This window comes from Alexandromys fortis, unplaced genomic scaffold, assembly GCF_014885135.2.
Source record: "Alexandromys fortis isolate MF-2015 unplaced genomic scaffold, M_Fortis_MF-2015_v1.1 scaffold_2_1_26212458, whole genome shotgun sequence".
NCBI classification, from domain to species: Eukaryota; Metazoa; Chordata; class Mammalia; order Rodentia; family Cricetidae; genus Alexandromys; species Alexandromys fortis.
The window spans coordinates 7,130,458-7,146,797 of record NW_026067930.1 but is presented as its reverse complement, the minus strand read 5'-3'; the positions used below and the strand labels follow the sequence as shown (position 1 = coordinate 7,146,797).

The 16,340-nt window shown below is 49.1% G+C and overlaps 1 protein-coding gene across 2 annotated transcripts in view; it reads left to right on the top strand.

Moving 5' to 3' along the window:
- Nucleotides 1-1,789: 1,789 nt before the first annotated feature.
- Khdrbs3 (KH RNA binding domain containing, signal transduction associated 3) overlaps nucleotides 1,790-16,340 on the top strand; it is a 137,396-nt gene continuing 122,845 nt past the window's right edge. The window contains exon 1 of one of the 2 annotated variants that reach the window (XM_050145278.1): nucleotides 1,790-2,208. In XM_050145278.1, the coding sequence (XP_050001235.1) occupies nucleotides 2,121-2,208 (88 nt within the window). In that variant the 5' untranslated portion in view covers nucleotides 1,790-2,120. The remainder of the gene's footprint in view (nucleotides 2,209-16,340) is intronic. The other variant, XM_050145279.1, reaches the window with a different exon arrangement.

Genomic DNA, 16,340 nt, shown 5'->3' with positions numbered 1-16,340 from the left:
AAATGCTTAATAAAGATAATCGTCAGTGAAGTTTTAGACTACTCCTGAGGCAGACGATGAAAGACACAGGACAAGAATCACTCTTTCACCAGGCACTCGGTCCACTCCCCTTTTTCCTTAGTGGGTCTGAGAAAACCACTGGAATTTGAATTGGTCCAGGGAGGAAAAAAGACAAGCAAGAGGCATGTGTTTCCATTTAGATGTAAAAGGAGAAAACTTTTCCTCAAGAACCCCGCACTGCCCTGAGGGACTGCTGGCATTATCGAGATATTGGAGGCACAGATGCGAGGCTCAGAGTTGGGGCACACAGCCTGACCAGACCAGGTTGCGGCTCAGGGGCAGAAGTAGGGTCTACCATTTGGATTCCAGGCTACTCTGCTGAGGTTGTGCTCTGCGTCCAGAAGCGAGGACCACACAGATGGTGTCTGCCTGCTGCCTTTCAAAGCGTCTGTTTCAGAGAGTAGCCATGCAAGGCAGCCCGCCACAGAACAGCCCGGCTTTCCTCTTTGTGCTGGGTCCTTGTAAAATAGCAAATCCTCATGAGCTCTCTATAAAATAACCTCTGCCCATCTCCACTTGACAGATGAGGAAACTGAGACACAAGTGACATAACTTTGTTAAAGGCCATAAACTAGTGACCATTTCATGTCACTGCCTCCTGACAGCTTTGACTACAGAGGTCCACGGGGACACTGTGGCAGGGGACTCTCGGGCTGCACCTAACAAGGGATCAGGTGTTTGGAGGATTCCTTCAGCAACATTTGCCGGGGTCCTCCCCACATCCATCCTAGGCACCAGGCGTTGGAGACCCCTCTCTCAGACAAAACTTGCTGTGCCCTGGGATAGTACTGGGCTAATGCAAGGAGAGTAGCAGTTTCGTGAATGGTTTCAAAACACAGGGAGAAGAAAATGAAGCGATTCGTTTTTTGTTTTGTTTTTCTTGGGGAAGTCTTGAGGGTTGTAAAGGGACTATCCCGAGGTCAGGACTTGAGGTGGGGCTAAAGGAGAGTCTGAACAAGGACTCTGGAGTCCTTGGCCTGACGTAGGACATTTATTCCACACACTTTAAGGGCTCTGCAAGGGGCTTGGGAGAGCATTTGCTGGGGTTTGGTTGGGCGGTTAGGAGACATCACCACCCAAGTGAGGTGTGGTAGGTTCCCTCCTGGGGACAATTTTGAGAGATTAACTCATCCATGTCCAGGCACCTGCATGTTTATGGCTAAGGAGAAGCGCAACCCGGAGTAAGTCTTGGAAGACAAAGACAGTCTGAAGGACAGGCGCTTTTATGTAACCGACCTCTGCGCCAAGGGTCTCAGGAGACTGACATTCCAAGCCAGGCCCGGCGTTATTTTCGTACAAATACCAGCGGACAGCAAAGGAGACCTAAGTTAGGCAAGTCCGCGGAGCTTTTGAGAATGAGGCACCTGGTCGCATCGCCTCTTCCCAGATCCGGGCCTGATGAACCCGGGGTCCACAGGCTCTGCCCTTGCCCCTTCTCCCCAAGAACTGGTGACCTTGGGTGCGCCACTTGACCTGTGAGCCTCAGTTTCCCAGTCTGTGCACATACAAGGCAATGATGGACAGCTTAGAGATGCTTGCCGGGGAGCCCGGGGTGGAAGACCCGGGGCCTGGGCACCGGACGCCCCTCCACGACATGCCCGCCGCGGGGCCGCGCAGTCCTAGTGCCCCCACGAGGCGGCGCGCGCCGGGCGGTCAGCTCATCGCGCAGGCGCGGCGGGCGGGGCGGGGAGGGCGCTGGGCAGTGCGCGGCGGCTCAGAGCGCGCGGGGCGGCGCGCGGGGCGGATCGCGGCAGAGCTCGGGCTTCCGAGCGGCTGGCAGGCGAGCCGGACCGGCGCTCCTCGGCTTCCCGGCCCGCTCCTTTCGCTCATCCCGTCGCCGTGCACTCCGCGGCCCGTAGCGCGGTGATCTGGGGCTCCACGGGGCCGGGCTGAGCGGCCGCCGCCCGCCCCGAGCCGCCGCCGCCGCCCGGCCGCCCGCCCGGCTTAGCCGCCGAGGCGCCTGGCGGGGTCCGCGCCGCCGGGGGCGGGCGGCTCGGGCTGCGGGGCGGCTGGCGCGCGCGCGCCGCGGGGCGGAGAAGCGGGCCCGGCGGCCGGCGAGCATGGAGGAGAAGTACCTGCCGGAGCTGATGGCGGAGAAGGACTCTCTGGACCCCTCCTTCACGCACGCCCTGCGCCTGGTGAACCGAGGTGAGCGCGCCGGCCGTTAACGGCACCCGCGCAGCTGGCTCCCGGGAGGAGGGAGGAGGCCGGGCATCTGCCCCGGACTAGAAGCGCAGCCGTGGGGACCCTGGGGGCCCAGGGGAAACTTCTGGGCGAAACACAGCGAGTGTCCAGGGTCCTGGGCCTGGACCGACACTGGACGAGACAAATGGACAGGGAGAATGGGGCGCCCCGGGACCTGGAGTGTTTGGGGTGTCCAAGGAACTGGAAGAAGGCACTGTGGGGAAATAGATGGGCTTGAGCGGATTGGCTGCGCAGGAGGTGAAGGGAACAGGTGCTTGGGTTGTTAGTGAAGTTTGGGGACCTTGGAAGAGGTTTAGGGTCAGATCCTCCGAACAAGAAAGAGGGGAGGACCCCGGCGGCTCCGAAGGAGGAGCCCAGCCCTTCTCCCACGTTCTTCTGTGTGTGCCCAGGCAACCACGGGCTGGGCAGTTTGCCGTTCCTGGGGGCGGGCACTCATGCCAGGCTGGCAATCAGGCGGCCCTTGGAGGACTCAGTTTGGGAGAGGAGGCCCGCCAGAGAACCCGTTCTTGTTCGCCCTTTCTCTCTTCGAGACAAGCTGGGCGGGTGACCCTCATTGGTGGCAGGCTTGGGGTTGAGCACATTGCCAACGGAACCACCCGCCTGTGCCATTTTTCACTCCCCCAACCAGCGCGGGTGGGAAAGGAGCCGGAAAGTGCCAAGGACAGGGACACTGGGGTTTATGGAGGCACGCCTACCCAGAACAGTATTCTTCAGGCTTACTTCTCCTTTGGCTTCCTGAATCATCTGCTGGGATGGAAGGTAAACGAAGCCCGTCTTCCCCGGATCTGTCTCCTACACCCGGGTCCAGCATATGTGTTTCCGAGGAAGGTGGGCAAGGGAACCTCTGGCCTTCTTTTTATTTCTTCTTCCTTTTTTCCCTTTTTTTCTATTTTCAGGGACAGGACAGAGACATTATCTGGCCAGATAATGTAACTATTTTATGAATCGCTCTGTGCAGTGTGTGCTTCCTAGTTACGGGTGTGATCTCTCAATGCTGGCCCTTACTCTTATTGTTGAGAAAGATGAGGCAGACATATTCTGTTTGTGTGTAGATTCCTGTGTTTTAGAGCCACGACCTCTGCTACTTGCCTCTTGTAGACAGTTGGTTGTCGCCTGGTGGGCTTGTTGGAGAGACTTCCCATCTCCACGAATTTAAGCTTCTTTTGAATTGTTGAATAGAAATACGTTTACAAGCCTCTCCCATTAATGGCATGCTTATTTTGATTTTTTTTTTTTTAATCTAACAGGCTTGTGAAAGAGCGGGCATTCACTCCTAAATTAGAGAAAAAGAATTTAAGTTTTACTGCCTGGTCCTTCTGAACAGTTTTGTAGTTAGATTCCTGCCGTTAGGTTTGTACTCCACTCTTTTATGATTTACATATATCTTTTGCTGCCTGCTGGGCTCTCATCTCTGTAAGAAATTTCTTTGTACATTGTGTGAGATCAGTGGAGTAGAAATGGTCTGGACTGTGAGACCAAGTACATTTCTCCTAGTGAAGAAACAAAGTCAAACCAGGGTTGTGCTCAATTAGGGAAACGTGCTTTAAAAGCCAATGAGCTATTTTTTAAAGTCAGGATTATTTTCCGTGCTGTGTTGTCATAGCCTCGTGCTGTTATGATGTTCACAATTCTCTCGGTTCCTGCGTCTACTAGTGTTAATAAGGACTCCATTTCCTGAACCAGATACTGGGGAGGGCTTGTCATTTAGGGCTTGTTTGGTGTTGAACTTGGTTGCCTTGCTTTTCACCCGGCGTGTGATTGTTGGACGTTTCTTACCCGAGAAGGAAGCCTACTGCTAGGATGCTCTTGCTACTGGGCATTTTTACATGGCTTGAGATGGAGGCCGATACCCAGAACACAGTGCTCTGTCATTTAAAATATTAATTATGGTCTCTTATGTAACTCCAACGTTACAAGTGCCTCTTTAAAAACGTCAGGTCTGAAGTCAGCATTCAGGCGATTGTTGGCAAAATTTCATCGGAAATCCAATAGCCACCCTCTTATTGCTTATATGAAAGCCTGTTACTCTTACTTTGCTGTGTTTTTTTCCTATAAGGAAAGTCTCTTTTCAGAAGTTATGCTGGAACGTCCAACAGCAGGGAATGGTGGCCGCTATGAGCCTTTCAGACTGCGGCTCCTGTCTCCAAAGCTCACAGTATTTACAAAGTTTCCCTGGCACTTTAAGGCGCTTGCTGTCTCTTTCCATCCTCACACTTCAAGCCGGGTAGGCAAGACAATCAGTGCTTTCTTGGAAGGCTGCTAGGACCCCTGCTGCATACTAGCCCGGAGGTACTGAGAACTAATTTGAGTCCACATCTTCTATCTTCTTACATGTGACTTTCCAAAAAGATGGAATGAACTCTTCTTGCGCCTTAATTTAAAATACTGTTGAAATCAGTACAATGAATATGATTGTCCCTGGTTAAGTGACTGTAAGAGAGGGAAATCCTGTGAGCTGTGGAAGACCGATGTTGCTTTAAAAGACATTGCTTTCTTTCTGTACTTCCTTGAAGAAGCAGACCTCCATTTTAGACTTGAAACTGGATGTCGAGGCCAAGGCACCTGCAATTAAAACCCTCCTGTGACCAGTATTTTTGTTTAGGAAACAGCACCGTACAGCAATGATACGTGGTCATCTCAGAATGCAGCGTCCATAAACATTGATTGGCGTCCTGGCTGGGTTATGACTTGTCGCGGTCCCTAAGGACTTGGGCGGATATGCTTTCAGGTGCCTCCCTTTAGGACAGGTGGACTTGTGCCGCTTCTCCAGGCCGGGGTTTTATCGTGGACATTACTTACTGAGTTGATTTATAATTCCCAGTGGCAGCCGTTTCTCTCTCTTTGCCCCAAATGTGAAATTTTATTCTTCAACAAAAGTAAGGATAATGCTTAATTGGCATTAAAGATGAAAGAAATCAGCTTGTGTCCTCTCCCTGCTCCCCACTGGTTCCCACAGAAGTGCCTACAGGGTAAAGCCATGTGCTTCTTGCTAGGGAGTTGGAGGTGAGAGTTGTTGTATGCTTTGTATTATATTTGCCAGTAGGAGATATACCCACTGGCTAAATCCCTCTCCAGAATGTCTTATGTTATGATTTAATCTAGCACTTTGGTCAAGGTTTGGATGGCTCTCTGTTCAAGTCTACCCAGACATAGCCTGTGCTTTGTAATTATCTGGTTATCAGTTGCAGTTCCTGGCCAAGTTAAATTTAGTTGTTTTGGTTACAGGAGGAAGGTAGCCTGCATGTCCACACTGATATTCAAAATAATGGTTTTAATGGCACCCCAGTTTTTCAAATGTTAGGGTTCTTTGTGTAACTTAGGCAGTATGTGGATCTATGCACAGAAAGGGGGCCATTAGCTCACTTTTCCTTGCAGCGTACAAAATTCAGTGGCGTAGCATCCGTTTTTGGGAATCCCTTTTGCAACTGCTTTTGTTTTGCTTAAGTGTGCTCAGACCTGTGCAGTGAGAGCTGCAGAGTGTGGTTAAGGTGTGGTGCTTGTTGTATGCTGCCTAGTGTGGTTAAGGTGTGGTGCTTGTTGTAGGCTGCCGAGTGTGGTTAAGGTGTGGTGCTTGTTGTAGGCTGCCGAGTGCCGTACCCGCTTCATCCAGTGGAGGCTGCCATTATTTTGGTTTTCATTGTTTCTCTCCTGGTGTGAGTGTTTTGGTTTGTCTTTGTAGGAAATGGATGTAGTGCCTCAGTTTAAGGTCAGCCACTCCTGGGTTTTATGCAGTGCCTTTTACAGAGATACAGTGTTCCAGCTCATGGACCTTGGGGACGCAGCCTGTGTGCCAGGCTTTTTGTGCTGGGTGCTGGAGGGGAGCTAGAATGCCCTGTACTCCACTGTGGGAGAGAGTGAGTTTTAGTTCTAAATGTCTTCTTTCCCTGGGACCTTAGTCCTTCTTAGTCGTTGCTGTTCTTCTGGAGTACGGAGTGACCAGAAGATCCTGATGAGCTAGGACAATGTTTCTGAGGCCCTTTGTCCTGACTTATGCTAGTAATATTCTTACTACTGCCCACACCCCAGGGATGGAGAGGTCTGTGGGGCAGGCGTTCAGTCACAGAACCTGCCCCACAGGACACACTTTCAGGATGTCAGAGCAACGGCAAAACTTGGTGGTTAGTTTTGCCATGTTGTTCTGACCGGACCCTGGGGCTCTCGAAGTGCAGGTCCTGTAAGACTGTTGGCTGATGACAGGCGCAGACTAGGGAAGCCTGGCTCCGGGATGTGCAGTTGCTTCTTTCTCTCTCTGACCACATTGGGTTGAAAGATACATGATATGGTGTCTATTTTTACTCTCCCCCTTCAGGTTTCTGCTTTAGTTCCTCCATCTACTTTCTTCTCCCTGCCAAAGCAGAGGGCTCCACTGCCTTTTTCTTATTTTTAGTCCCAGCGCTTCCCTCTGCCCTGGTGGGATGCTGGTGTGTAGATCTTATCTCCTTGCTGGGAGAGTGAGAGCCTGTTAGGAGGCGGACCTGGTCTCTCACCTGCCCTGTGTCTTCAGGAGGTAGCATCCAGTGCCATTCTTGGCCCTTGCAAACGGAACTCCAGCCTTCCTGGCTGTGCAGTGATGACCACGGAGGTAACTCAGAGCCACGGAGAGAGCTCTGCCCCTAACCGCTGTGGAGCAGCACCCCTGGGGTGGGGATGAGGACTCTAATGTGCATAGCACTGAGGGAGGAAGGAAGGAAGGAAGGAAGAAAGGAAGGAAGGAAGGAAGGAAGGAAGGAAGGAAGGAAGGAAGGAAGGAGGGAAGGAAGGAAGGAAGGAAGAAGGGAAGGAAGGAAGGAAGNAAGGAAGGAAGGAAGGAAGGAAGGAGGGAAGGAAGGAAGGAAGGAAGAAGGGAAGGAAGGAAGGAAGAAAGGAAGGAAGGAAGGAAGAAGGGAAGGAAGGAAGGAAGGAAGGAAGGAAGGAAGGAAGGAAGGAAGGAAGGAAGGCTCTCCACAAACTGTGTGAAAGCAAGCAGAAGAGCAGGCCAGGATCCTAACCATGGCAGAACAGTAGGGTCTTTCTTAAGGAGCTAATGAGAAGATGTCGTCACATCTGCTGGGAATCAGACATTTATTTACGTGGTGCTTTCTTGAGGAGCTTGTTAACCGTGCACTCTGGTGCCTTCAGAAGGGATGAGTCAAATTAGAACTCTGGGAGCCCTTAGAACTTGTCTTAAAAGCCTTCTTACCTGAGGGGGTTAATCTGCAATTTGCGGTCCAGCCGGAAACCCCTCTCCCCCATGTAGCCCTGGCTGGCCTAGAACTCATAGAGGTCTGCCTGTCTGCCTCACTTCCTGAGTGTTAGGATTAAAGGTGTGCACCACTGCAGCTCTGCTTAGCCAGAACCCAAAAGTCAGAGGAACAAGCTGAAGTGCTGTGGATGCCAAGTGCCAACTTCAACGTAGGTGTCTAGAGACCTGTTTGGCACTTGTCATCTGTCCGGCTGCAAGAAGAGAGAATGTCAGGTGATCTCAGCTCTGGGACAGTGGTTATGACTGGTTATTATATAAGCTACCACATGGAGGGCCTCTTTGGTGCCAGGTGTGTCCTGTGCATTATCTCCGACTCACACAGGGTCTTGCAAGGCAAGGTAGGAAATTTATCCCTGCCTTGCTGCCGCCCCTTACTTTTTCCCCCTATTGAGGATCCCTAGCTTTAGAATGGAAAACAGTGGAGGTAGAGGCTGGAACTTCCAATCTTCAGTGTTTTCAGATATAAAAGGCTGTTAGTGTTGTTTTTAAATAAAAGTTTGATTCTGGGAGAAGCCCCTAGGAGTTTCTGTTGGTGATGAATTTTTAGGGGCGGTGTCTGAAAATGTGCTTTAACCCAAGGCAGCCCCCCCCCCCCCGGTGTCCTGTGCTCTCAGCAGCACCGTGGAGTCTTCACTGGGTTTCAAGGTATGCATCTCGGGAGTCACAGAGAAAGCAGGACAACATGGTGTGGAAAGTGTGCAAGTGAAATCTTCACACAGCCTGCGGTGGTGAAGGAGTCCAGTGGAATTGTGGAGCTTCTTGTGTTTAATACTTGGTCTGCCAGGACTAGTTCGGATTAGATTTTTATTTAGTTTGTGGTACAGTGAAGAAGTCTTCCTGCTTCCAGGCTCAAAAAGAAAGGGGACTTTAAAAAAAAGGAAAAAAAAAAGAGAAAAAAGAATATTATGTTAACACACAAGGTCATATTTCCACAAATAATAGTTTCGGCTTTCTGGAAAGGAGTATATTTAAACATACATGCTTTGTAATTGCTAATTATTGCAGCTGCCATTTATCAAGGGCCTTTTCTTGTTTACATGCTTATGTACGTTATTTCATTAAAGTCTTCTAGCATTCTTAAAAGAATAAATCATATTGCAGGTGAGAAGACTGAGGTCAGGAAGGTCAGGTAACGAACCCGTGCATGCCCCTTGAAGCATCAGGTAGCGTGGAAGTAGGTGCTGGGACTGGTGTTGCTATGTCAGCTCCTAAAACTAACTGTGAGGCTTTGCATAGGTGATCTGCTGAGCAGGACAGAGCCCACATTGTACAGAGGGGCACACTGGGACTACTGCCAGTGTGGAGACCGGTGGATGCCATTTACTATGGAATAGGCAACCCACCAGGTAACAAACTGTGCAGAAAGAATTCTGTGCTGATGGAATGACACACCCTCCAGTTGCGTCATTTGTCAGACCCTCCGTTTGTTCATACGTAATGCAGAACACATAGTAGGTTCTAAACTATTATCCCCTGCTGTTTTTGTAGACAAATGTATGAGTACTGATGTCATTTTCCAGACAGAGTGTCTAGTGACCTTAACACACAGATCCTAGCTTCATTGCTTATGGTCATCTTATGGTACTAGTACGATTTGCGTTTTCTAGCCCAGGAAGAATGGGAAGAAAAATCCCTGGTTTAGGAAGCCTCTTGCATTCTCACCAGAATCAGCAGCTTGGGTTGATTTCATTACGCTAGCCAAGGCACAGCACCTGAAGCCTAAATTTAACAAATACAGTTTCATAAACATTTTTTTTTTTTTTGTGACTGCACAGCTTAGAGCGTGTCTGGCCACTGCAGCCTCCACAGCACAAGGGAGCTGGCTCTGAGCTGGGAACTTCCATGGATTCCTCCGATCAGTTTCTGCTGCTATTTTAAGGATTTTAAAGGTGTTCTGGCATGTTATTGGTGCTCTTCCTTGGCGTGGGCATGGACGTGCGATGGCCACTTCTTTGATCCCTGCTTTCAGCATAAATCCTACACTTGGGGTCACTGTTGGTTCAAGGTCCCATTGAGAAATTGGAAGGGAACAGAGAGGGGCAGTTTTCATTCTCATTTTCTTCTCCTGATACACATTTGTACTCTGCTTTTCTTCCACTAGATGGCGCTCCACATAGCTGCGGATCCTCTTCTGTCCACATTGGCTTAACTCTTAAACTGAAGTTAGTGTTGATGCACAGGCTTGCGTTTCTTTGGGTTTTCATGCATTTCTCTTAGTTTTTTTTTCCCCCCAAATCTAGGATACTTTCTGGCCAGCATTTTAGGACACAGTGGCACGTTTTTGTCTGGATGCCAGTGTTTCTGAGTTCCTAAGGGGCTCTGTGCTCAGTTGCTAGTTTGCTTTTCCACGTTTCTTTTAGTCTTGGTACTGCTGTGTGAAGTTGGTTTTGTCTCATTCTACAGATAAAATAATGGTGCTCACAGGGCCATCTAAGTGTTTGAGTCATGTGACTAACTCGGAGAGGGCTCTGTGATCTAATGGAAGGCTGAGAAGCGCCGAACTGAACACGTTGTTAAGTAGATAGTAGGATGGTCTGGCTTGTGGCTACAGGCCATTGCAGTCTGTTTCTTGGAAGACGAATCATAGTTCTCACAGTTAGTTTGCATTGGGGCATGTAGATCAAGTCTTATATGTGCAAGCCAGCGACAGTAAGGAAAGATTTGTGGGCTGCTGTGGGCTTTCCTGCCTCTTGTCGCCTTCTGTTGCTGTTGACTTCAGGGGTGAGTTAGAACGTCTGTCACTGCCAGGTACAGGGCCTCGCGAGGATTTTATAAGCAAACACAGCTCTCATTTAAAGTGATTCCTAACAGGGCTCAATACTGGATCACCGTATCTAGAGACTATAAGGATTCCGGAAATAAATTGTTTTTCAGTGATACAAATATGTGTGTCGAAGTACTTTAAACCACTAAATTGAACTGTGAATATCTAATAGTGCTAAATTGAACCAGGGTAGTTGTGTCTCTGAGCTGCCGTTCCCAGCTTTGTAAATGGCAGTGATGTTAGCTCAGTTGTCACTGAGATGAAGTGGCAGTGATACCTAATGGGAGGTCTTCACCTGGTCTTTGGCTTCAGAGTGCAATTCTGCCTGTTGGCCAGGGCAGAGTGTAACCTGTTTTCTGAGGGGAGGGCCTGGATTTTCTTACTGCCCTCATCTCTTCGTCCTCCCTTTCAGTCCACTTGTGATCAGAGAGCAGAAACAGAAGCTGCACACCTAGAACAATCCTTTGCCCTTAGCTCTTGCGCTGCCTGCTGCGTAGTTGGCTGGGCATGGTCCTGGAGTCGAACTCAGGCTATTTTGCAGCACAGGAGAGTTAAGTTTTGTGTCTGCCAAACTTGGGCTCAAGACTCAGCTCTGCCTTTCTTGTCTTGTTACCATGGCTGCACCGGCTCTTCTCAGCCTCACTTTCCTCTCTGCAAAATGGTGATTAAACGAGTCCATGGGCTCTGGAGCGCAGGTGGTGTTTCAGTGTGGTGCTGTGGGGAGTCACTGTGCAGGCGAGGTCTGTAGTGAGCACAAAGCCAACTGCTGCTGTCTTCCTTGCCATCACCTTCATTATTGATTTCAATATGCACATCAATAAAGATTTATGTATTTATTTAGTGTGTGTGTTTGCATGCGTGTTTGTAGAGTCCATAGGAGGGTATCAGGTCTCTTGAAGCTGCAGTCGTGAGCTTTGTGGGTGCTGGGAACCGAACTTGGGTCCTCAGCAAGAGGAGCAAGAGCTCTTAACCTTAGTCCTCTCTCCAGCCTCCTCCCCTTCCTTTATACTGTGTCTCATGAAGTGTTCAGGCCACAGGCACGGAGGTAAACATGCCAACAGACTTTGCAGAGTGGGCTTTGTGCTGTGGGAGAGCTGCTTTTCTCTCAACCAAATGTTGTGGCTTTTTGTTTGTTTTTCCTCACAATACAATTTGCCTGAAGTTCAGCCCCTCCCCCACCTCTCCTCTCCCCCAGATCTAGTCTTCTTCTGGCTTTCTTTTTTTTTAAATTTTTATTTATTTATTAAAGATTTCTGATTCTTCCCCGCCACTGCCTCCCATTTCCCTCCCCCTCTCCCAATCAAGTCCCCCTCCCTCGTTAGCCCAAAGAGCAATCAAGTTTCCCTGCCCTTTGGGAAGTCAAAGGACCACCCACCTCCATCCAGGCCTAGTAAGGTGAGCATCCAAACTGCCTAGGCTCCCACAAAGCCAGTTTGTGCAGTAGGATCAAAAACCCATTGCCATTGTTCTTGAGGTCTCAGTAGTCCTCATTGTCCACTATGTTCAGCGAGTCCGGTTTTATCCCAGGCTTTTTCAGACTCAGGCCAGCTGGCCTTGGTGAGTTCCCGATAGAACATCCCCATTGTCTCAGTGTGTGGGTGTACCCCTCGCGGTCCTGAGTTCCTTGCTCGAGCTCTCTCTCCTTCTGCTCCTGTTTTGGACCTTGAGATTTCTGTCCAGTGCTCCAATGTGGGTCTCTGTCTCTGTCTCCTTTCATCGCCTGATGAAGGTTAATATTCAGGAGGATGCCTATATGTTTTTCTTTGGGTTCTCCTTATTTAGCTTCTCTAGGATCACTAATTATAGGCTCAATGTCCTTGTTAAAGAGGGCTGAGCTGGATGCTGAATCCCGGATGGGTTCGATCAGTGACATGGTGCTGGCAGCATGGTGTGTAACCCTCTGACTCTTCTGTTTCCCCACATCTTCATTTTCCTACCTTTGATGATGTCTTGTAGTTATTTATCTGTCTTTTCTTCCTTCAATAGTCAAGGTACTTTTTGTTGCTGGCACTAAGGATTTATTTTGAAATAATTTTAAGCTTACACATGGAAAGGATAGTGCTAAGACCTCTTCTCCCGTCTACGTGGACCCACTAGTTAATGTTTGCTCTAGTTTCCTTCTCATGCCCCCTGCGTGTGTTCAGACTCCCCTGGCGGTGAGGTGCGCTTGTCACTTGGCTTTGCTCTCTGAGTATGAAACGCTTCTCCCTACTTCCCCTCAAGAAGGGCCTTGTTTTTCAGTGCTGATGCTGGCCTGTCTGTCACCTAGTTCTTTACCTGTTTTTGCCACTTGTTCTATGTTGCCCTCGAAGGGTCCAGATCCAGAGCAGACATTGTAGCTCCCAGTGTCTTAGTGTCCGCAGCCTGCTGCCTTTCCCGGCTTCTGAGGACATGCCAGTGTAGGTGGTAAGCATCTCTGAGTTTGGGCTGTCTGATCCTTTTGCACTGTTGTGGAGGGGACAGTCTCCTCGGTGTGACGGCACATAGTACTGTTATCTTCACAGTGCTATTGATCAGGCTGGTGACTGCTTGAAGTCAGGCTGGCATCTTACCAAAAAGTAAACTGTCTCCTTTTGTAACTACGTAGAGCTTTTCAGAGACATTCTTTAAGACAAAATATTCCTCACAGACGAGCACCCAGTATTTCCTACCCAAATATGGCTGTGGCTGTGGTTTTCTCCACTCCACTCCTGTCATATTTATCAGTTGATGTCTGCAGAAAGGGGACATTGCTCTTGCCGTCTCTCTGTCCCTATTCCTCTTCCTTACCCCTCTGTTCAGTTTGTCTCATTTGTCTTGTGCTTTCATGGATTACTTTAATCAGTGAGTTAGGAACCTTTACTGTATAAAGGATGCTCATATCGCCCCAATGGGGTTATCGGGAGCCCTTTGCCGTGCACCCTTGGCCCTTTGGATGGGATTATCACATGTGAGAATAGCTGGCCAACTGTATATCCACGGGTTCCATATCTGTGTTTTTAACCAGGGATGTATCAGAAATATTTGAAAAAAAAATCAAATAGGCTATTTATTAAACATGTACCCTTTTTGTTATGTGAGTCATACATGATTGCAGATTACGTAGTATTAGGTACTAACATGTACCCTAGCGATCATATAGCGAACAGAGAAGACACAGAGAGCTTCATGTAAGTAAGCACCACACTGTTTTATATACAGGGGCTGAGCATCTGTGCATTGGGTATTTGGGGCAGTCCAGGAACCAGTCACTGAAGGATGCTAGAGAGGAAACAGCATCTTGTTGCAGCGCTCATTTGCTGTTGCCTTTCTGTGAAATTAGCTCCGTCTTACACAGTGTCCTGGTTTCTCCCAGTGAGGAATGCTCTTTTAGAAGCCAGGGTCTGGGCTGCTTCAGTGTCATAGCTTCCGGGTCCCTTGCTCAGAGGCCTGGGAAGCAACTTTGTATCTCTAAGTGTGTCTCCATTGCCTCTATGCTGAACTCAGGCTTTTTCTGGTCAAACCAAAGACTAGATGGTTTTGAGGTATGCTTTCTATTAATTCCTGATAGTGTTTTAGGAAAGCAGAATGCACAGCATGTACAAGGGTGAGTGTGTTTGTACTCTGATATACTATAAAAACAAGTAGTGTGCAAGGCTGTCGTGGGGTGAGTCAGCCCCCCCCCCCTGCTCTTGTGTTGCGACTAAGGAGCAGATCTGGTAAGTTTTGTCTTACCCTGGTCACCAACAGGTGGGGCACAGTAGAAGGTGCTTGTCAGAGTTAGCAAATGATAACTGTGAGCTCTGTCTGCTGCAGAGCACCCTGTAGCTCGCCATTGTACCTGCAAGATGAGTCTTACCTTTTTACTCCCATTATTCAGTGCTTCGTTATTATAGCGGGAAAACTGTTGGGAGGAAGTTTTCTTGGCACAATCAGACAGATGCCTTCTGTGTGGGAGTCGGGAGGGTGTGCGTGCATGCGCACACACAAACGTGTCGAGGCCAGAGACCTAAATCAGGTGACCTTGCCAGTTGCACTCTGCCTTATTTTTCTGACAGGGTCTTTCACTGAAGCAGGAGTTCGCTGATTCAGCTGCGCTGTCTGGCCAGTGCGCCTCACGGTTCCTGGTTCCTTTTGTCTGTTTATCCAGGGCTAGGCTTTCAAGTGTACTCTGCAGTGGGCTTTTGTGTGGGTGCTGGGGATGCAGACACAAGTCCCCTTGCTTGCATGGCAGATACAAATGGAGCTTCTCCCCGCTCTGATACTCTCTTTGTGAAGCCCTGTCTAAAAGCAGAACCACGGTCCCTGGTGCTCCTGTGGCCTCACGTTACTCTTCAAGGCTCAGCAGAAAAGCAAGATTTTGGCGCCAGTCAGTTAGGTGAAACAAAAAAAAAAAATCTCAAAGTTGAACTCAAGAACAATGGCAATGGGTTTTTGATCCTACTGTACATACTGGCTTTGGGGGAGCCTAGGCAGTTTGGATGCTCACCTTACTAGACCTGGATGGAGGTGGGTGGTCCTTGGACTTCCCACAGGTCAGGGAACCCTGATTGCTCTTCGGGCTGATGAGGGAGGGGGACATGATGTCCAGCCCATCATTTAGTAAAAAGCTAGCCAGACCAAATGGAGTCAGAATCTCAGGGGTCAGCTTATTTCTTTAATGTTTTAAGGTAGAACTGTCTGTAGCCCAAGTTGCTATCAGTTCACTGTGGATTCCATTCTGGTCTAGATCGAGTTCATGATCCTTCTCCCTCAGTCCCCAGTCCTGGACTTACAGGTGTGTGCTCTGTGTTTGTGCAGTCGTCAGTGATTTAGAAGGATGAGGTGAGAAGAATTGAAGATATAATTTGCTGATTGTGAGATGCTGTTCTGCATGACTCTGTCATATCATAGTTTCCTTTGCTCCGCCCGTGGACAGTTAAGCGGGGCGTTAGCTTTGGTGATAAGCATCACAAATGTAAGTGTTTTCATCCCTAAATGGTCCTGGGAGAATCTATGTGAAGTGCTAGCATATTGTTAGGTCCTTAAAATTCAGCCATCCTCCTTTCCCACGTCTAGTGAGCTAGCAGCAGACTGTACTGTGTTTTCCTTTAGGGAGTCCAGCACAGAATACTAGGCCCAGAGTTTGTGCTCTTGGATACCTCTTTGAGATCCTTAAAGAGGGCAGAAGAATTCTACTCTGACCTGTTTTGGGAGCACATCGGGTTGCTTCCAGTAAAGAATCCCCAGCGATAGTACTTGTATGGGGTTGGAGAGTTAAACAGAGGAGAAGCATAACTGCGCTGAGGAAGTCGTATCTAGCAGGTGCCAGACCAGGGGTGGGTTCCATCCTTACACAGTGGGTGAAGTGCTGGAACACAGAGCTCGCTAATACATTATCCTTGCTTAAAGAGTTTCCAGCGCAGTGGGGAAGCAGCCAAATTAAAAGACATCTATACTGTGGGGTGGTAAGTGCTATAATAAAGACAGCCTGGGTACTGTGGCCCTGCTTAGGAGCAAGTAGTGCATTATTCTAGTTGGGGGAGGGAAGAGGGACTTCAGAGTGACCCTGATGGAGAGCAGAAACACTGTTGGCTCTCATGGGCGGAATGCTTCTCCTTAGTGTCAAAACATGGCCTCTCTGAAGACTGCATGTTCCTTGTCTGCTGTGTAGCAGAAAGGTCTTGGGCCCCTTGTCTGTACCCCTGTCTGTGCCTAGCTTCTGTCTGTACCCCTCTTCTCTAACAGTGCTTTGTGCTGACCCCACTGTGCGTTCACAGTGGCGGGGAATGGGACTCATTGTGCGTCATCGTCCCTCCTGTGAGGCCCTCAGCACTTAGTCAGAAGAGAGTGGCCGCAGCATAGCTTAGAGTCCATCTTCCAAGTTACTTTGGTGAGGGAAGGCAGTAGATTGTTTTTCTTTTGAGTTTCCAGCAACTCAATGAGATCTGTCATTTCTCAAGTATCTATGTCAGGCTTGTGCAGACTGAGGTTTGTGCATGAAACATGCATGGCAAGAGAGGGCTGGGCAGAAGGACAGGCCTGTCTCGTCGCTTTCCCTACCTTCATAAGAGTGTGTGGTCTAAATGACACAAGGGCACTGCGTTTTAAAAGGGATCTTAACCCTTGCTG